Source organism: Aythya ferina (assembly GCF_964211825.1).
Source record: "Aythya ferina genome assembly, chromosome: 8".
In the NCBI taxonomy this organism is placed as follows: domain Eukaryota; kingdom Metazoa; phylum Chordata; class Aves; order Anseriformes; family Anatidae; genus Aythya; species Aythya ferina.
In genome coordinates this window covers 14,129,386-14,154,281 of record NC_140304.1, presented here as the reverse complement: position 1 = coordinate 14,154,281, position 24,896 = coordinate 14,129,386, and the positions used below count along the sequence as shown (strand labels likewise).

The window sequence follows — 24,896 nt, the reverse complement described above, 5'->3', positions numbered from 1 at the left end:
TCTGTGAACTACCTCACTGTTGGCGTGCCGAGGCACCTGCTGCTAAGATGAAACCTTTCTAGAAACAAGTTTTACTGGTCCTACAAAATCCAGATGAAGTTGCACTCTGGGGAGTGCCATCTGCCTGCACAGAAGCAGCTGCCTGCACACAGCACATCTGGAACACGTACCACGAGCAGGACCGGACCATGCTTTCACTGCCTTTTTTGCTCGTTTTAACCAGCTGCCTTGAACACAGAACTCATAGAGAAAAGCTCATCACACTTCACTTCTGCATCTCAAAGGCAACCCTGCCAGAGGTCCCACTGCAGCATAACCACCTCGGGTAGACCAGAATTCAAATCACACACATGGCGTGGCAGCAGGCCAGCAAGCCTCAGCTCTAGGAGTACACTCAGGTGAGATAGCAAACTCACACACAGCTGGAGATGGCAGTTGCATTAGTTGCAGCTATCACCTTAGTAGGACATCACCACTGTCCAGAGCCACCCCCGCTACAGTAACTTGAATGTGGAGCTAGTTTGAAGCTTACTTCTCAAAACAACAGATTCAGGAGCCTTGGCTCCATGAGGCTTTCACCAGCGCCTGTACAGCACTTGGACACATCAGACACACCAAAGCTGCTGGCAAGGAGGACTCTGCTACTCGGCAGCTCTTCTACCCAGCATCTGTTCAGTGCCAAACTTCAGAAAGATGTTTCTGGCCCAGCAAGCACGTGCCCTCTGGCTGTGGCAGTTCCACTGGCCTTGCCAGCTGTTCTGCCGGGACTGAGGAGTGTAGGTAAGGGCGCGTTCCTTGACAAGTCTCGGAAGCAACTTAGTGAAAAGCGTCCATTCAGAGATCAGTTTGTTACAGACAGACGTATAGGCTTTTAATGTACTGGGGGATCAGAGTTACAGTTTGATGCCTGAAAGGGAGGAGGGGTTGGATACAAGAACAACAGCGATGCTGGACTCAGTCCTGGATGCCACAAAAAATTCAGTTTCCTCTGAGCAAGAAGGAGAGGTGCCCTCTGAGACCCCCTCACCTGACACAGCAAGGAGGGGCAGGAGCAGCCCAGCTGGTTCCAATCCGTCCCCGCAGCTTGCACCAAACAGTAAGACCAACCGCCCCGGCAGCGATGTGGGCTGCGTGCCGATACCCTACTGCCCCTTTTTCAAGGGCAGAAAGGGAGAAGTGAGGCCCTGACAGCCCATTTAGGAGCAAGGATCAGATATTCTGCCCATGAAGATGATGGTGTTGAGGGCGGCTTCCCGGATGAAAAGCAAGAAGGGCCTGTTGGCTTCAAAGATAATTCTGTTCATAGGGAAGGAGCGGCCGGAGACAAGGACGGCTGTGGCCGCTGATGCCTCGCTGCCTTCTTCATTCACCTACCAACCAAAAGAGAAGATGGGTTTAAAATACAGGCATTATGCAGCAGTTGGAGGGCTCTCCCTCCTACCCCACCAGTTTGGAGCACAAGATGACAGCACAGGTCAGAGCACATTCTTTTACATTGGTAAAGAGGAGATCTCTACCCAAGGAAGGCAGGAGGATAGCACTGCCAGCCCAACCGTGCCAAGCTGTGCCACCCACCCGGCACACACCTGCCATGAAATAAGCAGGAAAGAGCACTTGAGTCTTGTCACAAAGCTTTGGATCAGGCCTCAGGCTCCCATCGTGTCCTACTTGTGCTCCCAACACCTGCAGCATCACTGGGGGCTGAGCACCTTTACACGCTCAAGGTACTGAGGTTCTACCTTACCCCAGAGCCCCAAATCACTGAGGAAGTGACCACCACTGGTCCAGAGCTACTTTTTTCCCTTTATGCTTCAAGTTTTTAAAAGAAAGAGCAAAACATATCCTGGGACAAAAGAAGGCTTACCTCAAGGAAGGCTTTGTGGAAAGCCTCAGATACGTACAGGTCTGTACGGCCCTCTGCAACTATGCCTGAAACCCAGAATAACAGAATGGGGAGAGTTACAACAATGTATGGAGAGAGCAGCTCAAGATACAAAACACCTCCATCCTTCATGACCTTTCATGACCTGTGTTCAAAACAGAAGGCACATTTGCCCTAAAACAAGGATATCCTCCATCAACTGTAATTGATTACTCAACTCCCATGCCCTTGGTGCTGAGCAGGGCTGTGCATCCTCGATGAGGACAGAGCACTGAGTCCCTCATGGGTGTAGCATCACTTCAATGTGGGCACAGTCTTTTTCCTCACGTGTTGCCCTGGCACCTGCAGAGGAGCGGTTATACCTCCACCTCCACCACCCCATTTCCACATCTGACCTGGGAGTCTCGCATTTTCTGGACTGAAGAGATCTTCCAGCCCCATTTTTCTCAGCTTCTCCTTGACACTGAAGCTGTCCTCAATGCGGAAGCGAGGGAGAGAGACTGTGAGAGAGACCTCCCGCATGGAGTCTATCCAGTCCTGCAGCTTCTCCGATGTCAGGTCTCGCTCTACCTCCACCAGCGGCGTCCCAGCATAGGGCAGGACCAGCACCATTGTGATATCGTTCCCCTTGTAAGGCAGCTCCATCACCTGCACTTTGTCCTGGGGAACGGATGCGTGGCGGAATTTGGACTCTTGGTACATGATTGGGACTTGACAGGTCTCCCCGTTGGCTTTATGAAACAAATCCAGTCTTGTGTTCGGAGTCGGGAACTGTGATTTCCAGTGCCCCTACAAGGGAGATTGAGGAGCACAGAGACAAACATGAGCATCATTACTCCCCCCAGGGAAGTTGGCTGCTCCCCCAAGTTTTGTTAGCTGTACCTTAAAATAAATGGTGTTGACCAGGACCAGGACAGTGAGATCATTGATGCTTCCCTCTGGGATCACTTCTGTAATGCGCCTCTCTGTCTTATTAGCCACCCACTCATTTATGATCTTCCTGGAAAGCTCTGGCTTCTCCTGAAGGACGAGACCAAAATAGGTTAAGTCAAGGGTTATAAAAAACTTCTTTGTAACCCTTCTGTAGGAGGCATTACAGGGTGCATGCTGAGGAAGGACACCGCACAGTGCTGCAGTGTTTAGAAATTAGGAGCTGCGAAGTGATTGTGGTTAAGGAGCTGGGACAGGAGGAGCTGTGTCCTGTCCTCCCGCCTGCCTTCACTTGTGTCCTGCATGCCCAGAGCGTGGCACTGCCTGCGGGCAGGAGGTGAGGATGCAGCAAAAGCAGAAGGGCAGGGAGGAAAAAACACTCCCCTCCCTCTGCCACAAACCAAAAAAAAAAAAAAAAACCCACACAGAAAAAAAGACACACACAAACAACAGAAGTTCACACTCACTTTGAAGTTCAACGGCCAGAGTTTGGCTCCATACACTATTTCGCTGATGTTCTGGTAGGTCTCGTTAAAGACCAAAGATTTCTCTCCGAAGAGGCGGTTGGCTGATATTAGCTCTGACGATTTGTTGGCTTTCTTGTAAAGCCGGCAGTTGAGCTTGGCAAAGAAGAAGTGGACCTGGTCGGACGTCTTTTCTGAAATAGTATCAAACTGGAAGACCTGGAGGGGCCAAGCAGCGAGAAGAGATTCACCAGCCAGCTCCTGTACTCCCCCACAGCTCCAGGATCCCACCAGCAGCCTTTGCCCTCCCTCGCCAGCCTAAGCCACAGAACTGAGAGCTCTACAGGCCTTCAGAGCTTTTGCTCCGCAAGTTTTTCCTCTGTGCCCCCAACCTCTGTCAGGGAACCAGTTCCAGCCCAGCATGTGAGCCACCAGGCTTTCCCCAGCGCTGTTACAACCAGCACAGTCCATGCTCAGGGATTCAACCCCCCTGCCCCAGCCCCGGGGGGCCTCACACAAGGCGGGCAGCACGGCAGGGGCCTGGAGGCAGCTCCTGGGTCAGCACAGGCCACAGGAGGTTTGGGCTAAGCCCTCCCGTGAGAAGGCCGAAGGCTGCTCCTTCCCAGGAGCAATTCTCATGGTCTGCTGAGTAATTCTGGTACTTGTTATCTGTTTTCTAAGATGTAGCAATTGCTTTGAGGGTAGGTTTCTGCAGCGCATTTTTTTCTCCCTAATCTGTTCCTAGCTGCCAACTGGAAGAACAATTCGAATTTGTCAGCTAGTCTCCAGCTCAAGGCTTTAGGCACAGAAAATCCCACAGCACAGCGCTCACAGACATCTGGGATCCCTGGCACCACCTCCTATGGGAGGGCACTGGCTCAGCGAGAGAAGGGTCCCCTCAGCAGGGGGGGCTGGCCAAGAGGGGAAGGATTTCAGCATTTTGCTGGTCTGCCCCCAGACTGCAGATGACCACAGGTGGTCCCTGCAGAGCTGGGATCTGAACACAGAGGCACGAGCAGCCTCACGTCTTCCTCCCCAGGGGCTGTTTAACCCAATGGTGCTTCTCAAGCCAGAGAGCCACCCTGACACGGATGGCTCTCGGCAGCTGTTGGCCACCGTCACCTCTGCAGCCTTTCAGCCCTTGGTGACGGCTACAGGGAAGGGCTGAGGAAACACCACCGACCTCCATGAGCTGCTGCAGGGTGTCACCACACGCTCCGAGCTTGGTCATGGCGAAGGCTGTAGAAATGCTGAGGGGCGACATGAAGATGTTTTCTCCATTGTCCTTGGAGTCGGCCAGGTACTTGTAGAAGACGATGGCGAAGCGCGAGTTGGCATTTGACAGCTCCCAGACCCGGGGGTTAGTGGACTCCGGGATCTTGCTCTTGCCCTTCCCTGGCTCTTGCCCCTCGCCCTCCTGGAACTTCTTCTCGGGGTTGCGATAGATGCACATGGGGTTCACCGGGATGTCGCGGGGCTTCGCAGTGCAAATATCTTCCACAACATAGGGCTTAGGGGCAGCCAGGCCCCAGACGCTGAAGAGACACACCACAAAGAGATGCATTGCCCTGGAACCAGAGAGAGAGCTCACTAGGCACCCGCCTGCCCAAGAAATCCCCAGTATTGTCACAGCACCCGAGCAGCAGGACCGCCACTGTACCCCCCTCCCATTGCCCTTTCATATTGCAGCTGCAGGACGAAGCAGGAGCAGGAATGCCTCGGAGCACACTCTGCTTTTACACATGACATAATGAAAACAGTGCTTTCCTACAGCCCCGGGTGCCTGTTTTTAAGCAGCCCTGGCAAATTGGTGCAAGGACATGTGGATCAAAGGTCTGAGCCTCCCCCACTGTACAGCTGCCAGAGCTGGGTCTGCAGTTCAGTTGCATTTATGCTTCTGTACAGCTCCTACCCAGCTTCCTCGTGTGGAGGGCCCCTAGATGCCACAAGCTTGGCAGACAAGCCAGCCTTAGACAAAATGTTTGACCGTTTCCTTCCCCTCTTCCAGTCCTTCCAAGTGCTGAGCATCTTCAGTCCCTAAAAAGCGCACTACATACAATCATATGGTGTAGCCAGGGTATTGCAGCTATTCCCATCCATGCTGCGATAAAAACTGACTGTCCCTGTTACCTGAGGAGGTGAGACTAACATCAGTGACCACATTCCAGCAAAAACAGGTCTTGAAAAGTCTCCTAGAAAGCCAGAGATCATTTACATTTCCACCTCTGCTAAAGCAAGGGATGCCCCTCCCACCAGCACTGGCAGCAAACCCTTGCTGGCCATGCAGGGGCTGATGAAGCAGCACGCAAGGCCTTCTGCACAGAGTGGTTTGGAGATGCCCTTTACGTGACTCTGTCGGGTTTATTCACGTGTCCTGCGGGAGGAAGCTCACAGACCACAGCCACAGCAGCTTGGGAAACAACTGCTGGAAAGGGCTGGCAGCTTGCCCAGGACATGCCCGCTGTGGAAGAGAAGCATCCAGCTTGGGTCTCCGCCTGCCCCCGTGCGCTCAGCACTGCAGTAACCGCGCTGCCGTGTGAGGAACCGGAGCATGGACAAGCTGCGTTCACCACCGGTGCCGCCCGTCTCTGCAGCACCTGGTGATCTGGGATGTGGGAGACCTCTGCCTTCTTTCACAGTCCCCTCACCGGGCTCTTGAGCAACAACTTCATCTGGGCTCCAGTTCTTCTGCAAAAGCAGCGATTACCTCATTTGGCACCAAGGCTGCGTTGAGCCCTGAGGGGCCCTCTCCAGCTAATAGCATAGCAACAAGCACTGCAAGAAAACATGCCAAAACAAGATGTTCTTGCTCAGGCCATGGCCACTCTTGGTGGTAAAAACAAACAGATTATCTTTCAAAAGGTTTAGTACGGGTGTGCAGAGCAGCTGCAACACCACGAAGAGCAAAACCTAAACCAGGCAGGAAGTCAGCCGCCCTGACACCAAAACCACCCAGGGCAGGAGGGGAAGAGAAAGGAAAGCTGTTCAGATGCTTTTGGGAGAGGTATGGTCACAAGGAGCACGATTGCCTGCTTCTTTCAAGGCAAAGGCAGATGGTGCCTGGCGCTACGCATAAAACCCAGCACACAGGGGAAGGGAGCATGTGTAGACTGCATGGTACAGTCCCGACTCCGTAAGTTAGGAGGTGATACAGAATTTTACACTTAACGCCTTAATTCAGATTTATCAGCCACTTTGGCCAGCTCAGCCCACCCAGTGCACGTACACAGCATTTTCAGGACGAGGGGAAGCACGAGACCTGCAGAGAACGCCCTCTACAAGAAGGGAGGGCTGCCCGTTAGAGCAGGAGCCCTCCCTAGCTGAGGCCAGCTCAGTGCCGTGTCACTCCGCTGAGAAGCGGCCCGCCTCCCTCCGCAGCTCTTCGCCTTCCCCTTTCCCCCTGCAGCACTGCCACGCATCCATATGGCAACCGCTCTCATCCTGGAAGGATCCCAAAAGCATTACAGCAACATCGCTGTCTAAAAAGGGTTACTGGCAGGGAAGAATGTACAAACTGGGAAGGGCTCATTTTTTCTGGGAGAAGTGTAGAAAGCCAAGAAGCGAGTTGCTGAATCAGCTCGAAACCAGAAGACTCCAGGCAAAGGCAGAGAAGCCCCCAGCCCACGCCTGCCGTGTGACACAGCCGGGCTGCAGCCAGCACAGCACATCCCCACCCTGCCGCCGCTCGGCTCTGCAGGGAAGGGCAGCCACAAACGGGGCTCAGAGCCCCCAGCTTGGGGAGCTCCCCCAGACACGCCGGGCTGAAACTGCCATCACTCTCTGCTGTGGCATGAGCGTCCCGCAGCACTCGCAGGGAGTACCAAGCAGTCCAGCAGCTCACACCACTTGAAGATGACTTATGCGCTCAAAAAGAGCTTTCCCTGATCCCCTGAGAGCCCCCAAATGGAGCAGAGAGCAAATCAGCACTGCTCCTTTCCAGCCAGCTCAGGGACTGGTGCACACAAGGGACAAGACCCAAGCACAGCACAAGCACCAGCAGGCCCGTGTGAGAGCCGGGCTGGCAGAGCCTTCTCCAAACAGCTCCTCCGGCCCGTGCCCGGAGCAAGAGAGCAGGCTGGCAGCAGCCTGGGTTCACAGGCTCCTACAAAGGGAAATGAACCTGTGACAAGGAGTTAATTAAAAATGAAAGAAGAGTGGAATTGGTTTCTCTTACCTGGCCCGCTGCCTCCAGCCTTCTGCTTTTGGGATGTAAAGACAAGTTGTTGAGAAGACAGGCAGTCTTGCTCGAGACCTGAGGGTGCCCAAATCAGTCCAAAGCAGTTTCCCCACTGGGTTTCTGTGCTTGAGCAGAGCACAGACGAAAGCAGAGGGTGGGAGGGGAGTAGGATGCTGAGGCCAAAGGCTGATGACCAGCTGCAAAAGGTTAAGCAAAGAGCAGAAAAAAACAGTGTTTGGTTTGAAAGAGGTTTTAAAGTTCAATCTGACAAGGGAAAGTTTGACCACCCATCGCACACCAATGCCAGCTGCCCATTTCTTGCCAATAAGAAAATTATCTGCTCATGAAAAAACTTTCAGGAGGGCAAATAAAAACCTGATCATCCTAAGGTATTTGTTAACCTCACATTAGCATCTCATAACTCAGCAAAATGCTTCTTTCTGCCCCGAGCCCTATCACTGTCCCATCAGTCCGTTTCCCAAACAAATGGGCACAATGTAGGACAATCCACCCCGCTTCCTGCCCCGTGGTTTCCAACACACGCCCTCCTAAATCCCCTCACCTTTCCACTTGCACAGCTGGGCAGCTGTGGGTTAACAGCCTCCACCCTGGCCCAAGCAGTGCTGGGGGCAGCATTGAGCAACAGATTTCAGGTCTAGGACACAGCTGCCCCACAAAGGGAGCGGCGCTGCCTCCGAACATGGCAGCGCAGGAGCTGGCTGGCTCTGCAGGCACCAAAGCCAACCGCTACTAGCCCAGTAAGAGCCAAGGTCTCAGCGGACAACACAGCTGCAGACTGGAATTAAATGGGACAAAGATTGGGGAAGTAAGTGCCAAAGAGGATGGCATGCTCTGCACCCAGCTTTGCTTTAGGGGTTCTCCCCCACAGCCCGTGGCCACAAGTGCCGCTCTCACAGTGGCTTTGTACAACACGAGCACCGTACCTGCTGTACCTTCGTGCTTGCTCTCATCTCTTCCACAAACTGGGGGGATCTTCACCAAGAACAAGCACAGAAGCTACAGGATCCCCTCCAAACAGTGCCCAGCAGCACACCCAAACCCACAAGCCCCTCATGTTTGCTTTCTGCCTGATGCAGGCCGGGGCAGGAAGCACCCAGCAGAGCAGATCTGTGATGCAAGGCAGGGATTCACTGCAGTGTTTTTGGCCACGTGGTAGCACAGGAGGTAAAATGTGCTCTGTGAGGACAGGCTTGCACGCTGTACCTGCTTGGGGTGCTCCATGAGGCGGCTGGTTTCCATGTGCTGAGGTGACACACGGGCTCACAGATCCCAGAGCCTTCAGAGGGAATCAGAGAGTCTCCACTCCCAGCAGGCAGATACCCACGCACAGGCTTCCATTCGTCCCACACTGAGGCAGTTCAAGGCAGTAAAAAAACAACCCATGAGCAAACATCTCCATACTCTGCACACCCCATACAGCTGGGGCTAACGTGAATGAACTGCCAGCAGTGTGACAAGGCACAGGAGCACTGCGACTTCACGTTCCTTGCAAACTGAGGCAACTGCCGGCATCCACACTGCAGGCAAGCCAGCTGCTTCCTCGAGGTATCCCAACCCTTGGGGAAGGGCTGACAGGATCTTTAAGCTGCCCGAGCTGTGCCCTAAAGGGTGGCTGACAAAAGCATCTAGGTGCAGCACTTCAGTGCCAGTTAATTATGGGTTCAGTTCAAAGCAACAACTCAGCAGCGGTGCCTGGGCTGTACCTAAGGAAGTATCCAAAATTTCAAGTGCTTTACAGCAAGTCCCTGGCTGCCTGACGGTGCTAGGGCAGAGACTTGTTCTCCCAAAGCTGCAGAGGGGTCCCAGCTCACACCGAGCAGCCACCAGCTGCCCCAACCCAACCCAACTACAGCACGGGCAGCCTGGGGCAAAGGGGATCAGGCACCTGCAGTCTCTGCTGCACTCACAGGCAAGAGCTGGGGAGTCAGAGCTGCACTCACGGGTCAGGGAAAGCACAAGACAACGACAGCCCAGCCAGGGATGTCGTGTCAGGGTGCTGCTGCCTTCCCTGAGCCCCCTCAGCACAGCACACGGCTCCCTGCCAGCTCTGCGGGAGCATCACAGGCTCTGCTTTTCACAAAAAAGAGCCCTGAGCTACTGAGAGCAACTGAGAGCAGCAGGGAGAGGCGAGTCATGTTTTCTGAATGTGCTTGCATGGCCCTCGTTTTGGAGAACCTGAAAAGAACCTAGAAAGAGACAGCCGTTAAACATACCTGAGAGGTAAGCAAATTCACGTCGATTTCGGTTCGTGCTTTGAGTGCTCACTGCTGTTCTGTGGTGGTGCTCAGGGAAGACACACTGAGCAAGGTGGGACGAGGGAATCTCAAGTTCTGGGCCAGGCTTTGCAGCTCACTCCTCTCCTGGTATCCCCACCCAAAGGTGAGAAGTTTTTCCAGCAGCTGCCATCCACTCGGACCAGCCTCCCCTCCTTGCCATGCAGTTTCCCCAAAGCTCCTGAGTTAAAGCCGCTCCTTTCCAATGGGATCAGACCCTCTACAGCACTGCAGATGGTTTTTTTTTTTTAGAAACCAACTGCTTGACAGAAACTCTGCAGCTTTTTATTAAAGCCCCTGAGCGTCCTGCAACTCTCAGACCAGTGGGAGAATGGGAAAGAAAGCCTTCACCAGTAGCAACGCCTATTTTTCTGCTGGATTGCTAGCTAAACACACCTCCCTTTACAGGAACTGAATGTTTCGAGCCTTTCCAGTGAGGAAGCTCAGCTGTGTGAAGCGTGAGGGGCCCTAACGGCGATGATGGGCTTTGGGTTAGCCAAGTGAGCACCTCATGCTGGATCTCTCCAAGTAGCAAAGGAGATTATTCTGAATATCCTTCCTTGTTCGAAGGAGCTGCTTGGCTTACACCAGCAGAGCCACCAGAGCACAGACCAGACCCTAAGAGAGGGGCACGGCTTCTCTGCTGTTCAGCATCGCTTGTGCTCCAGCACAGCGGAGAATAAACTTGCCTTGGTCTGAAGAAAGCCTTCAATTGTCAGGACATCACATCCCACTTCAGAGAAGGTACACTCATCCGAGACAGAAAATGAGAGATATTTCAAAGTGTTCACCATTAATTTATCATTTAATATAAATGCTGACAGAAAAGCAGATACGACCTTGTAGACACTTTCATCTATTTACAAACCAAGTAGCGAATCACCACCTTTCCACTCAATAAAGTATTTGTTTGTTGAATCTGCAGCTCAAAGGACCCTTACACACTATGTGGAAGCAGGGAGAGGCTGAGTCAGCTTTAGGAGGGAGAAAAACAAGGTGAAGAAAGAAATCGCATTTTGACATATGGCTTTTTCTACATAACCACCATGCACACACAACAGGTCTCCGCTTCCCCATTCTTTAGTAAGAAGTAACACTGTTGGCTCTACAGGTTAAAAAAGAGACAAACTCTGCTTTTTGGATCTCAGGATCCTCTTGCCTTTTGCCTCCTTCAATCTGCTCTGTTCCACTTCAGCACAATACCTAAAGGCTTTTCTTTCACATTTAAAAAAGTCTGTTGCAGGAGTAAAGACACAGGGAGTCAGAGTGAACTCCTCTGCTCTTTTTGTCATCTCAGAGACTTTCCAACAGGCAGCAAAGCCTCTAACGTTTCAAGGGAAGACATCTCAATACCTTACAGGCCTCAGTGTCTCCCCACGACTAGACCTGTATGTAAAAAGCTTCAAATTTCCCCTGAATTTGCAAAGAATTCAGTTTATGGAATTCTTCTCATACATCCTACTTAATCTCTACTCCTAGTAAAAGTGTTCTGGTAGTTACAAACAATACATATTCACAACAGCACTCCAACAGTCAGCCATCCCCATAAGGCTCAAGATTTTTTTTTTTGGATGGGGAAGAAAAGCAGGAAAGGAAGAAAACAGCAGGAGGAGGAGAAAAGCAACTAAAGAACCAGTTCAATAAACAGAAATAATGACATTTTGTTTAGCATTGACTTTTGAGAACAGCAGACAGGGAATTTCACTTATCCAATGTCCTAAATAAATTCAAGAAATAGTTCATAACCTGACTCAACAAATCTCACGGTCTCCTTTATTACCTAGACTATCCTTTTTATTTATTTTTTTGTTAAATATACCTCTGCAGGGCACAATCACATACAATCAATACGATTGGAAAATTACATGAGCTCTATCCCAAGCATATATGCACCAATGTTAAAAAGTTATTTAAAAAACCAACCAAACAAACAAAAAATAAACTCCACCCAAAAAGGTGATAATGACTGCAGAATGTCTCGGGGAGACTTGTACAGAACTAATAAGATCAAAGAAAACTAGGCTTACAAAAACAGGAGAAAAAAATGTCATCTATAGAGAAATCCCACAACTGGAAGCAGAAGATTTCAAAGAAGGGGGGGGGAACTGTCACAGAACAGATCCTGCAACTCTTCCTCCCTCCTCCCACGCATGCCTTGCCTCACCTCTTCTTCCCCATAGCAACAAACACAATGGGGAAGGAGCTCTCGACACTATGCTACCGGTTATAGAAAACAGGGAAAATAATCAAGCTCCAGTACAGTTGCTAAGCTGACTTCAGGGAAAGCTTCTCTTAGCATAGAGGCTGTTTACACAGCAAGCAGAGGCCAAAAGGGGTAAGGGGAACTTCTTAAAATCACAAAACCAAAGTCATTTGGTGTGCTAGATTTGCCCATGTTAGAGCAGCTTCCCTTAGGAGAGGCTGTGGATTGAAGGTACCAATTGGTAAACTGTGCAGCAGCTGCGATGCGAACAGTGTTCTCTTCTGTCTCTAGTTGCTTTATACATTTATGAAGTACTGCTGCCAAGTTTCATTTTAAAAAGCTAGAAATAAAGAGGTCAGTGCACACGTCCAGTTGTGGGATCCATCCAGTACACAACCTGGTTTGGATGCCAAAGACTTGTGAGTACTGTCTGCCACAGAGTTAGTAAATCCATTTAACATTACAAAGAAGCAAATAATTTCTTAAACATCAAATACTCCACAAGATTTTTTTTCCTTACAGGTATATATTTTGCCCATATACATTTCATATGTAATCACATCATCTTTTTTTTATTATTCTTCTTTTCAGAGACACTGCACCACCTGTTGTTTCTACCTTCCCCAAGATTGCGTTTTGTTAAATTGAAACTGATAACGTGTGTTTCTAAAACTTTCATTTGTTTCCTGGAGTATGAAAACTTCCAACCTGTATGTCCAAAGATACTCACTTTGTTGGATGAAGTTAGGTACCTGAATGTTCCAAAATGTTGAACACTTGGCAATCTGCACTAAAATCATACATAAACTCACTGAAATTGCAAAGATTACCTGGGAAAAAAACAATTATTTAGGTTACTAAGCTACAGACATCCAATTTTCATTACTGTGGTCACATATTCTAAGCTTCAAATGACTGGGATTTTCCTGATGCAGAAAGAAGAGGATACAGACAAATCCAAATTCCCACATGCTGCTGGGATGTAAAAAGCTGCACCCTCTTCACTTACCATAGTGTTCAGAGAGTTTCTGCAGAATGATATTACACTTGCCATTTAAAAAAATAAAAATCATTATTAAATTAAGTTTGCTCTTCTTTCCCTGCTAATCAAGGCTCTACCTGTATGACAATAAGTGCCTTGAAGACTGTGACAACACTGAACAGCTACATTCTTCTTCCTACACAAGAATAAAGACCACATGTTAACTGTGTAAACAGGCTTGACTGGGATAACATTCCCCTAAATCACTTACTTATGTAACTTGAACTCGCTCTTCAGCCTCTTTCATCCTCCTTTCAGTAGGAAATAATGCAGTTGATAACAGTTGAGTATGAAAAAGAGAATCCCCAATGAGGTTTAACATTTTAGATTACATTTGATCTGAGAAAGATCAATTTGAGCTACGTAGCCTGTGTGCTCACATCCTGCAAGTACCAGCCACCTGACTTCTAGCACCAAGGCCATACCTTAAGAGGTGGCCTAGAAGAGCTGTTTCACTTTCCTCAAATTCAGAGTTTACACGCAAAGAAGGCAGATGTTCTTCCAGTTCATTTCTAAATTCCTATTTAGACAACTCAAGAATTTCGTTTCCTTTTTTTTTTTTTGTCCAAGGAAATTGATCTATTATCATACAAAACATTAAGTTGCTGACACACTTTGTTAAAAAAAAAGTCAGTGCTAACAGCATTGGAAGTGTGTGTTTTCTAAACATGACAAAACTTGAGTATGACAGTAAGATCATGCCACAGTCAGCCTTGTGATGTTCCTTCTAGGTATTCTAAGACTACAAATACGTCTTCAAACACACAGACATATACCAAACTTGCATACTGCTGATGTGTTTTTTGTTTGTTTCCCACTTTAGAACAGAGAAGATGAGTTGGCACTCCTGCTGTTGAGCCTCCTGATTATTAGTACTGAATTTCTTGGACCATACAAGCGGCTCTGAAACAGCTAGTTTGTACTAGGGTTCGTCAGGACGCCACCTTCTAACCTGCTTCATTATAGTCCAGATTATAAATGGAAATCAGCAATTATGCTACTCAGATTCCTCTCTGAACCCCAAAACCTTAATAGCAGTCTGCAAGAGTTTAAGTTAGATCAAGGAAGGGAAATGCAAGTGACTTACTGTATTATCAATGAAAAGCTTCATTCCTAATCTTTTCTAAAGAAGAATTTGCCCCCACCTTACTCAATTCTTGCCATCATGAGACAATGTCATCATACAAGTTTGCTTCTTCCACATCTAATTTAATGTAATGGTAGTTTGACATATCTTTTCAGTTCCAATGGGCTTAACAGTCACATCTGCACCACACATTATCCTTTCCCGTAACTGAAGAGATTTAAAATCAGTATTCAAGTCAATTTAGATTGAAACTAAGACAAGGCTTCTTTGACAATATAAAACTTCTGTTCCTTCTCCCTCTCTAAATGAGCCACTCCATCAGCTGGGGGAGTGCACGTGAGACTAAAAACATGTCAGAATACCCCAGATACATCTCAGTACATTGCAAATCGCGTGACTACATGGAATGATTTTCCACAATTCAATGCATGGATAAGGCTTAACAATCAGGAACTTTAAAAAATTTCTATTAGGATAATACAGTCAACTCACAAAACCCTACAAAGATTTGACAATCAAATGGCTACACCAGGAAAAAAAAAAGTGTAAAGCACAAGTCTTTGGCTCTCCTTTAAAGAAAAACAGCAGTTTACCATGTTTATACAGATCCCCCGTTTGCCTACCAGTAGGGGCAATATCACATTTGTGCATCACTGAGTAATAACACCATTAGAAAAGGCAACTTCACAGAAGTTATTGGCTAAGCGAATTCATTTGAATGCTCTGTTTTGAGGCAGCAAGCTGTCACTGTTACACAATCAGGGAGGGTGAATGGGAAAGCCACAGAAGGAAAGAAAGGAAGGTACAGACAAAAGGGAGAGAATAAAGCTCAGAGGAAACTAGACAAAAGGAGTTGAGAAGAAAGAGGACAACAGTGCTGCAAGTTTTGAAAGGTACTCTGATCTAAAGAAAAAAAGGGCTGCTCTAAAATGGGACAGGATACACCAGTGCACAAAAGGAGCAGATGAAGACGTGGAGGTTTCTCTTATTTAGAGAACTAGGACATAAGAGAAGAAGCAGAGATGGTTACAAGGGAAGAAGGAAAATAACACTACAGCATAAAACAAACCACTTCTACAATGACCGAATCACTGTTCGACATACTAAAGCTTAACCTAACACCTGAAGCTTCCCATTCTGAGGGGTTTGTCCATGCTGGGGCTGAAACTCCCGTATCAACAAGTGTTCAAAGATGTCTACTGCAGTACAAAATTCAGCCTACCTACTAAATAACGCAGTAGTGCCCTAATGGTATTGTAGCATTGTTACTACTTGCCCCAGTAGGAGGGACTGAGCCACTGCCTAGGTGAGACCAGTTTCACTTAGGTAACAGTATTTCTGTACAGCCGGGGCCATGATAGGACCAAGCAATATAGAGTTGCTCCAGGGGTGCTGTAACCACAATTGCTTCCCTTACATGTACTATCAGTGCTATTAGCATGCTTTTTCAGAAAAAGTGAAAATTTTACGTGCAGCTTTCAAAAAGACTTAAAAGCATGCACTGTGTTTTTGCTGTTTGACTTCAGTCAACTCAACTTTTCCAGGGAAGCAGGGAAAAGGCAGGAGAGGGGAAAAAACCCAAAGCCAAAAATCAATATTGTTGGTAGATATTAAACAAACTGTTTAACAAGCCGAACTATAATACTGGGCAAACAGGCCTTTCACCTGGACACATTGATCACAACAAGGACACTATGCACAAAGTACAGCATGGAGAGCTGGACAAAGAAAAAAAAACAGTAAGGTCTCCCTTCTAATCCACGGGTTTTGGAAGCATTCACCATACGTAGGCCAGTAAAGGCAATCTGAATAGCTTCACTATTAATAGAACACCTCCCAAGAGCAGAAGTGGAGAGAAGGGGAGGGGAGGAAGGTAAATCAATCAGGAAAGGAAAATAGCTGGCACAAGTAATAAAAGGTGAAAAGTATTTTGCCCCTCCACATTTTTCTTCCTAGTGTTGAAAATGAATCTGTAGTTTCAAATTCATCATAACCATTTTTGACAATTCAGTTTACATAAACTGAATTCAGTTTACATAAAAAACCACTGCTATCAAAGAAAAGGTACATTCTGGGCTTGTCCTCCTAGATGCGAATATTGCACTCATTATCTCAGCTAAAACAAGCTCCCTGTGTTAATGAAGACACAGCAGGAAGAAGAGTTAAAATCAGCCAGGAGGTGGCTGACCTGACGGTGGTGCTCTGCGCTTAGGGATGGGAGAATGCAGCAGGGTGCCTGTGGCAGCTGAGTGGTGAGCATGCTGCCAGGGGAACCCTCTACTCATCACCAAGCCCAGGGCAGAGGAGGGAGGAACAGACCTGACAGGCTCAAAACTGCATTAGCCCAGTTCTGCTCAGCTCCTAAGGGAGCGGCTGGAATGCCAGGCTTCAGGTAGGAGATATGGATGGATGGGGGCGGGCGAAGCTGTTCTAGTGCAAAGACGATTCTTTGCTGAAAGTTAGAGGGATTTAAAAAAAAAAAAAAAAAAAAAAGCAAGCTTCAAAACTACTCTTAGCAGTTAAGAGGCCAAAGTTCAACTAAGAGAGAAATAAACCTGTGTAAAGACATATGGAGAAGGTGGGTGTGTGCTGAAAAATGCCTTTATTTTCATTCAGTGCTTCTACCTCCCAGACATTTGATCACAACAGCTGCACTCATGCGAAAAAATTCTTAAAACATACCCAATATATATACAGATATAACTATGTATATATGTATATATATATTTATATATAAATTTTTATTTAAATAAAAAAGAAAGCTCGAATCCCAAGCCAATATGTGTATCAAATCCTTTGACCAGCCAGGTCTGTAGGGCATAATCAAATTCAATGTGAAATAGTATACAAACGCGGTGCCTTGACTGGGCAAATTAAATAATTGCTACTCAAAAGAGTCTTCTGTTTGGACTCTCCTACTGGTAGGCAATAGTGGGACTGTATCCCCTCCCACCCCCCATTTTGTTTTATTTAACAGTATGATGAATGCAAAGCTTAGCCCAAGGTAGCTATGACCTCAGCAGGAGTTAAGGTTAAGGAAAAAACTAAAAACCAAGAAAATTATTAACTCTTGCTTTACCCAACCAAAGCAATGCAGTAATTTATTACATAACCAGTGCTTTCTGATTTAGTAGTCTAACCCAGAAAGAAAAAAATGAGAATGGGCCAAGAAGATGCAGAGGGAGCAGCACTTGAAAATTAATCTCCACAGAGTTCTTTGTATACAGGGTCTCACCCCAGTGCATGCAGATAAGTCAAAAAAAATGTGCAGCAAGAACAACTTTTTTTTCTAAAACTTTTAAAGAAAACAGATCTAGAAAGGCTTATGTTTTTTCCAAGTTATGCTTAAAAAGCCAAAGTTGCTTTTCACTATTATTGACAGAATCAATGCTGAAGCTTACATGGCATTTTTGATGCAACTTTCCTCCTGTGAAACATGAATCTAGGAAAGACTCAGTGCAGCGGTGACAGATAACCTGCAAATTGATTCTGAGGCATCTGATATTGATGCATACAGACCCTAAACAATGGGAACCTTAAAAGAGAAAAAAATGTTTTTGAAAGATTACTATCACTTACATGCACAAATCAAAGATGACTTTCTTCTCAGAAAAAGGCTCTCACAACAGCATTACCACTAATTAACTGGTGTACCATTGAACAGAAATAAGAAAACAATCAGGTCATAGAAGTTATGATGTTTTGATAGTAATTAAATAGCAGTGAAGAAATAACAAAGGCAAGAGTTGCTGAGAGGGTGGCACACTTTAAAGATCTGCTTCAAAAAGCAGAGGTCAGAAAGACCCTTAGCATTAACCTAATTGTACAGACTTCGGGTATGCTTATTTTAAAGGCCCAATGAAAATTGGAAACAAAACAAAACAACAAAAACTACAAAGCAACAAATGCTGGATGACCCAGCACAGTTGAGCAACTCATTTGCTGTTAACATCCTTCCAGCAACTGCACAGCCTTATGTTTTCCTTGTTTGCTATTTCTGCCTTGCTTGTGCTGCACAGCCTTCACTGGGTACTCAAGCCTCTTTACCCCAGGCCCCAGCTAACCAGCTTCAGAAATACCCATGTTGTAGTAGATCAGTCTGCATACAGCTGATCGCCTTAGCCCCAACAGAAAACAATACGCCAGCAACCTTTAAATAAAATGTGTATTGGACACTTCTTTTGTTCTTGTTTTAATCACACGTGCTGTGATAGCGCTTATGCTATGGACTGCACTGGTTGCATTGAAAAGATTCTGTCATTTGTACTTTAAATTTAAATTATTTAAAGAAGAATAAGTCTTGCAAAACCTAAGGTTCAGTTCCTAGCTACAAGGGAAAGATTTATTTTAAGAATTAAACTTGCTGCACATCTTTTGACACTGCAATTCACAGCTACTCTCCAACCCTCATTCCTTGTTTACTCTTAGATCACACAAGGAAGTGGCCAGGTTGTTTTATTTGTCAAGAAATTAAAGTGATAAGGAACTATGCACTGGCTATGTAATAATACCAAAATAAAAGAAAAACCTACTTCATTAAGATCATACAATTAATCAAACAGAGTATATATATAATATCTTTTTTTTTAAGCCCTGGGACCCAAGGCGTCCAAAGTTATTAAAATAAAGTTCATTCACAGAACAAAAACAAATTTAATTTGAATCGCTTGCAGATACTGCTAATTTTCATTTTTTTTTAATTAAAAAATGCGTTAATGTGAACTATGTGCAGGATTTGTTTCTAGTAGTTGTGTTTGTGCACATTGCCTCTGGACCTGCTGCTCTGCTACTGCTGTTACTCCTGGGTTTCTCCAATCACCCCTGGAAAAAAACGTGATGGAAGCTAACAACACCCCAGCAAAAGAAACTCTGGGGTATGCTGGCCTCACTTCATGGAGCAGATGTGGGTGTAACTCCCACTCTCTGGGAGTCGTGGTTGTCTCCTCCTCCCTCTGGGTCCTCTGACAGGCTGAGAGATGCTGTCTTGTTTGACAGGAGGCCGATGTTCTCCTGTGTCAAGGCAGATCCATTTGGAACATCACTGCTGAAAGAAAGTTGCAAGGAGAAAGGGGGTGGGGGTAGAGAGAAGTAATTACTCAAGGTTTTTTTTTTTTTTTTTTTTTTTTTTTTTTTTTTTAAAAAAAAAGCAAAAGGACTTCAATACTTGCTGCTGTAGCACCTCAATAAACAGTTCTGAACACATGTAGGCATGTAAAGACAAGCCTTGTCCAATCAACAGGTCGCCTCCTATGCTTCAGATAAGTATCAGAGAGAAAAAAAATAAGGCTAATTGCAGAGCAGAACTCAAGGATTGGTTATAAGAAGTGTGGACTTCATAAGCTATTGAGATGGATACATTTCCTGAATAAATACACTTTCTGAATAAATATGCAGATTCCAAACCGCTCATGTGAAGTTTTATAAACTTGACTTAACGAAGTATCTGCAGCACTTGAGCATTTCTGTTTAAGTATGACTGAGGTAGCTAACAGAAAACAGCTGCTACATGGACTCCCAGCATTGCTAGCCAACAACTTACTTCACGTAAGTATGAAATAAAAAGATTAAAGTAATCCCAGCATTTGTGGTAAAAAGTTGCTGCCTACTAATAAAAGTAAACTTCATTTCAAAGTTACAATATACCTTCCTAGAAAACATTCATATTACTAACCTTAACTGGGTGGAATAACTTCCCTCTGCATTTGGAACATTTCTTTTCCTTGAAACTAAAACAGCAGATAAAAATTTCTTTTATAGTTGTTGTGCTTCTCCTACTTCACCCTACTAAACATCCAATACGGAGTAGATGGACTTCTGGTCTGGCAAATACGTCATTGTTTCTGCTACATTAATTGATATACAGCTACCTGCCAGCTGCAATTCAAACAAGCGCTAGAAAACCTTAATGGGTGTGATCTTTTTCTAGTAGATGCTTGCATATCAGAGATGATTTAGCAAGGTGTATTATTTATAAATCAGAGATTGCCTCTGGTTAAATCACTCTCTTGTTGCGCAAAGGGAGACTGAAGACCCATGTTCACTAACCTGAATGTTAGTGCGAGGTCCTCAGCTGGAACCTTGCTTTGTGGTTCTAATTGTCCATTTTCTGTCTGTTTAGTGGTGCCCAGTTTGTTTTTTATATCCAGTGAAGACTGGCTCTCCTTTAGAAAAAAAAAAGGATAGAAGAAAAAAAATCTTTAACATAGTGTTAAAAAAATTGAGACTTTTTTCTTTGGGACCAATGATGAAAGCCTGTAAATTGGAGTTGTACAGTGTAGCCCACAAAAGCCATGAGACGAGAGACTTGCTAAGACACATTTATCCTCTCAGGACACAGTATTTCCTGAAAGGAAGGGATAATTCTTGTAACAACAAGCAAAGACCACAGACTGTAACAGCACACAGACTACTGAATGCTAGCCTGTACCTGCAGAAAATGTTTTCTGTATTAGAGCAGTTTACAAATCTCATGGCACAGTGACCTCGGAGACAACTCAAGGCTTTCAACAAACTCAATGCCACACATTTTCAAACAGCAACAAAATAACAGCGAAGTATTTTAAAGTGTCTCCAATTCAAGTTCTTCACAAAGAAGAAACAAGAAACGTCTCTAGAAGTTTTGAAGAGGAGAGAAGTGATGAGGGAGATGGGGGACTCCACCTATGGTCATCCAGCAGAGAGCCTTTTGCCAGGGTGGAAGGGCTGCAGCCATCTGCACGGCCCTCTGCTCCACCTCTCTGCCTCCCAGCCCCGCAGCACTCACCATGCTCAGCTCACGGGTTCTCTTCCCAATTTCCCTTTCCACCTGGTGTAGCTCCAAGCTCAGCTGCTCACTTGAGATCATCCCAGGCCACTTGGGAGGTGGGGGTGGGGGCTGTGGTTGGCCTGCCAGGGTAGTCGCCTCCCTCTGCAACAGCAGCCTGTTACTACCAGCCTAAATACATAAAGCCAAGCACATACACAACTGAGCACACAGCACGCTGAGCACAGAAAGGGCACTAGGCCATAACTCTGGAGTATTGCTTATTTGCAAAACCGAGTACTCTCTCTCCATGCTTAAAAAGGTCCCAATTGAAATCACTTCCAAGGCAAGTTTAAACATTTCTTTTTCCATGCAGCCAAGTCTTTTCCTTTTTAAACAAGCAACGTGAAATAGCGTCTACTGTAATGAATTTACATGGATTTTCCCTGCATACCCCTTCCTTATTGAAATTAAGGTGAAGCACATGAGCAAAACCAATCCTCTTTTGTGAGCTACTTGTTGAATAAAAGGTAACAGATAAGCAAACTTGCTGCTTTGTTTATACTAGTAGAATTTTTCAAAGCTCTACATTAGAGTTCAGTATTAGTACAAGTCACATAAAATGTTGTAAGAGGTGGACATCAATATGTAGCTCTCGACTGACCCAGATAAAGAAGCACAGGAACAAAGAAGGTCAGATGACTACAATCCCTTGCAAGCTACCAGCAGCCAAGTAAAGGCAGTAACCATGTCAGGCACTTAAAAAAAAAATCTGGAAACATCTGGGAATCAGTTCCTTATGTTTGTGCTCTGCGTTTAAACACAGAAAACACTATCTACTACTCCATGCAGCCAAACGTCTGGCTGGGCTAACAAGTAGAAATGCTCATTTGTTTGATAAGAAAGCAAGATAATCTAGTTCTTTATGCTCAGACTGATTTTGGTGATTGTGACAACCTTCTAACAGGTAAATTAATAAAGCCTTCTGGATTTCAAATACCTAGTTGCATCTTTGAACACAAGGGACAAATCTGTTGTTACTCAAAATAACTGACAAGTTCCAACAAATCCAAATTATGACAAACCAAAGTTCAAACCTGACTACGGAGGATTTAACGCTGACACAATTGCAATAATAATGAGGAGGAGAGGCAGGCCACTTCGGGTTGTTGAAACTTTCCAATACTCTTCCGTTGTGGCAAAGGCAGTCATGCAAAATTTAAAACAATTCCTCCTCTGGTTCCCAAACACGAACACAAGTTATACTCCAAGTAACTACTACTTTTAACTGTTGTTGCCACTTCAAATTTGTTAGCTATTAAGACAAATTTGCAATAACCCCTCAGCCATAACAGAAGTTATCAGGTAACGGTAGCTTCAGTGGGAACTGCAGTCCACCATTTATAGCAGTTCCTTCCAGGAAAACGCTAATATGACTAGTGGCTGAGGCATCTAGAATACATGTGGTTTTTTGTAGACAGAACATGTACTGATTTTTTTTTCCTAGGAAAGGAAAAAAAAATGCAACTAAAGCTTTAGTACATCCATTGTTTCACAATGCCTTGACATTTCTCCTATTTCTCACAAAATAGGAACAGAAGTATCAGCTCATTAATTCTTTTACAAATGCAGACTCCCATCTTTCCTTGTTTTTCAAGTGACTACATTTGTTCTAAACAAGGAGACAAAATATTGAGTTTTAAGTTTTCAAGCTAAACATCTTTAATATCTATTTTCTTTACTCATGTGTCTTAAGCCATTTAGGAAGAAACAGGCACAACACAAAGCCAAACACTGAACAGATGAAGGTCAAAGCTTTCTGTACATAAAATCAGACATTTTCAATGGCAGTGAAGCCAAGAGGAACAGATACATCAAAAAAGTGTGCCTCTGAGTTAACAGGTGAACAGAGGGGGAGCGAGAGAGATAATGAAAGCAAACATGAATGAGCACAGAGTGCAGCTTCAAATATGGTGTTGATTTCCATAATGTGAAGAGTAGGGAAGTTTCTGCTGCTAAGCAGACAAGTTTACACTTGTACCACAGGTCTGATGACTGGCATCAGAGGATTAAATATCGCTACAGAGTATTATTAGAGTCGGAGAAGGATTATCAGCGTATGTAAAGTAGCTTTGCTAGCTTCATCTCTCTCTTCCACTCCTTAACACCCTTACAGATGGTACCAACCTCTAGTCCTCGCATTTGTGTCTGCTGGCTAATCTGGTGGTCCACTTGCTGCAGCTCCATGCGCAGCTGCTGCTCCCGCTCAGCTGAAGGCAACTGTTTTCCATGACCAGCCACATCTGACATGGACAGTCTCTCCCTTTGGGATCAGAAAAATATTCAAAAGTAAGGAGATTTCAAAAAATATTTCCTCAGCTGCCACAGGAAGAGATAAAATGAAGATCTAGACAATGGCAAAGAAAAAAAAAAAAAACACAAACAAAACACTCCTACCTGTCATTGAAACGTCCCTGAGAAGGTATATTTTGATGGGGAGAATAAGGAGAGCCTCCCCAGCCACCATGAGTTCCATAAGGACTGTAGTCTGCAAGTGAACAGAAAAAATCATGTTGCAATCCTGCAAAACTGTCCTTCAACACACAGAGCAAGACAGACATTAGAAAATAATCAGGAAGGCCAGCTCTCTAAGAGTACAGAAGTCTAATATTTCCATTTCTGAAATTAACACAAAAATACAGCATGAGAAGTCACACATGCGTAAGGCAGGACTCTTCCTGTATGTGCAACAAGAGTTGCTATGGACTTTCTCAGTGGAAAAACAGCTTCAGCATCTCCAGAGTCTACAAGTTTGTGAAGGACTTCAGACATTCAGGTCACTAGGGGAAAATATCTGACAGCCACTGTAAGAACAATCATTTTTATTACCCAAGTCTCTAAAAGGCCTGAGTGTTGATTGATAATTCTGCAATACTTAGTTAATACCAGTTTGCAGATTAAGCCTTCATAGAAAGCTGAGTTCTATCTGTGATAAAGTCTAGAAAGTTGTTTCTTGAATTAATCAAAAGAGTTTTGTTTTTGTATCCTGCAGTTAACACCTGAAAAATCTAGAAGGAAGTTTTGGGGAAATATCATTAAAAAAAAAAAAAAGTAAAGATTATTCAGTACACCTCAAAAAAGAGAGCAGCTTTAGGAGTACGATATACAGCCATACTATACATATGTTTAGAAAACAGATGCATAGAAAGATAGAAAGAACTTCCTAGTTTATTGTTTTTTCCTAACAGTACTCAAAACTATAGCTGCATTAAGCCTGCAGCTGCAACCACCTATGAGCGCAGTACAGTACTTTATGTTACGATGGTTTTCCATTACATATCTGAGAAAGCAGTAGGTTTCTAGAAAGCTTTAAATTTAAATTTAAAAGAAGCTTCATCTGAGAGGGACCAACAGAACAAAGTAATTTTTCCAGAACAGTGACACCAGATTACCATTGCATTACCTGTGCACAAACTCGTCCTTGGAACAGGAAGTCGTGCAGCCTTTTTCTTTGGGCTTGTCAGTCTCCCGTAGCCCTATCTACAGTTATTTTAGTGTCTTAACATACATCTGATTTATATTTCTTAGACAAGAAACAAGCTGATAAGGGCTGCCTCCAACTTGCACTATACTGTAGCACTGAAGAAAATAGCAACAACCTGCAAAATCCCAGAGCACACATCCTACCTGAAATAATCGATTTGGTGGAAGCTCCCTGAACCGCCATGGCCTGCATGGGACCAGAATTCTGGTACATTGCTTTGGAAGTACGAGAGATAGCCCCAAATCTCGACACAGTTGGTCGGTCTCCAAATGGAATGAGGTCATCATCGCCAGTCTCTGCTGCTCTTCTCTGCATGTCCAAGCGTTGGTCACGCATGGCTTTACTATCTACATTCTACAAGAGATGGGAAAGGCAGTCAAGAACTTGACCAGAAGAGAACAAAAACACATTGCTTTTATAACAAGCTGACACCGGTATAGCAATCTCTCTCATATTCTTGATTCCTTTCACCCTTCAACTACACTTCCTGTTCTGCAGTTTGTAACTCCATTGTTAAGAGTTCGCACCTCT

At 45.4% G+C, this 24,896-nt stretch overlaps 2 protein-coding genes across 16 annotated transcripts in view; both read right to left on the bottom strand.

Moving 5' to 3' along the window:
- Positions 1 to 841: 841 nt before the first annotated feature.
- SERPINC1 (serpin family C member 1) lies at positions 842 to 7,655 on the bottom strand. 2 transcript variants are annotated; one of them, XM_084526925.1, is made up of 7 exons: positions 7,451 to 7,655; positions 4,460 to 4,844; positions 3,280 to 3,495; positions 2,765 to 2,902; positions 2,278 to 2,671; positions 1,865 to 1,929; positions 842 to 1,370 (listed from the first exon to the last, which is right to left on the bottom strand). In XM_084526925.1, the coding sequence occupies exons 2-7, from the start codon at positions 4,838 to 4,840 to the stop codon at positions 1,197 to 1,199; spliced, it is 1,368 nt and encodes a 455-aa protein (XP_084383051.1). In that variant the 5' UTR covers positions 4,841 to 4,844; positions 7,451 to 7,655; the 3' UTR covers positions 842 to 1,196. The 2 variants fall into 2 exon arrangements, with proteins under 2 accessions (XP_084383051.1, XP_084383050.1); XM_084526924.1 differs by having other exon boundaries at positions 1,865 to 1,923; positions 2,271 to 2,671; positions 7,451 to 7,650.
- A 2,878-nt stretch (positions 7,656 to 10,533) lies between these two features.
- RC3H1 (ring finger and CCCH-type domains 1) overlaps positions 10,534 to 24,896 on the bottom strand; it is a 62,105-nt gene continuing 47,742 nt past the window's right edge. For 6 of the 14 annotated variants that reach the window (XM_084526891.1, XM_084526881.1, XM_084526892.1 and 3 more), the window contains 6 exons: positions 24,509 to 24,719; positions 23,279 to 23,369; positions 23,009 to 23,144; positions 20,843 to 21,013; positions 20,125 to 20,240; positions 10,534 to 19,123 (listed from right to left, as the gene is read on the bottom strand). In XM_084526891.1, coding sequence (XP_084383017.1) covers positions 18,970 to 19,123; positions 20,125 to 20,240; positions 20,843 to 21,013; positions 23,009 to 23,144; positions 23,279 to 23,369; positions 24,509 to 24,719 — 879 coding nt within the window. In that variant the 3' untranslated portion in view covers positions 10,534 to 18,969. Of the gene's footprint in view, positions 19,124 to 19,213; positions 19,806 to 20,124; positions 20,241 to 20,842; positions 21,014 to 23,008; positions 23,145 to 23,278; positions 23,370 to 24,508; positions 24,720 to 24,896 lie in introns of those variants that run through there. The other 8 variants (XM_084526894.1, XM_084526882.1, XM_084526890.1 and 5 more) reach the window with 6 other exon arrangements.

Excerpts from the sequence above, each read along its gene's own strand:
- SERPINC1 (XM_084526925.1), bottom strand. The coding sequence starts at position 4,840 with ATGCATCTCTTTGTGGTGTGTCTCTTCAGCGTCTGGGGCCTGGCTGCC. Across the intron at positions 3,496-4,459 it reads CCCTGCAGCAGCTCATGGAG|GTCTTCCAGTTTGATACTAT; the intron begins GTCGGTGGTGTT and ends TGGCCCCTCCAG. Across the intron at positions 1,930-2,277 it reads AGAAAATGCGAGACTCCCAG|GCATAGTTGCAGAGGGCCGT; the intron begins GTCAGATGTGGA and ends TCTGGGTTTCAG.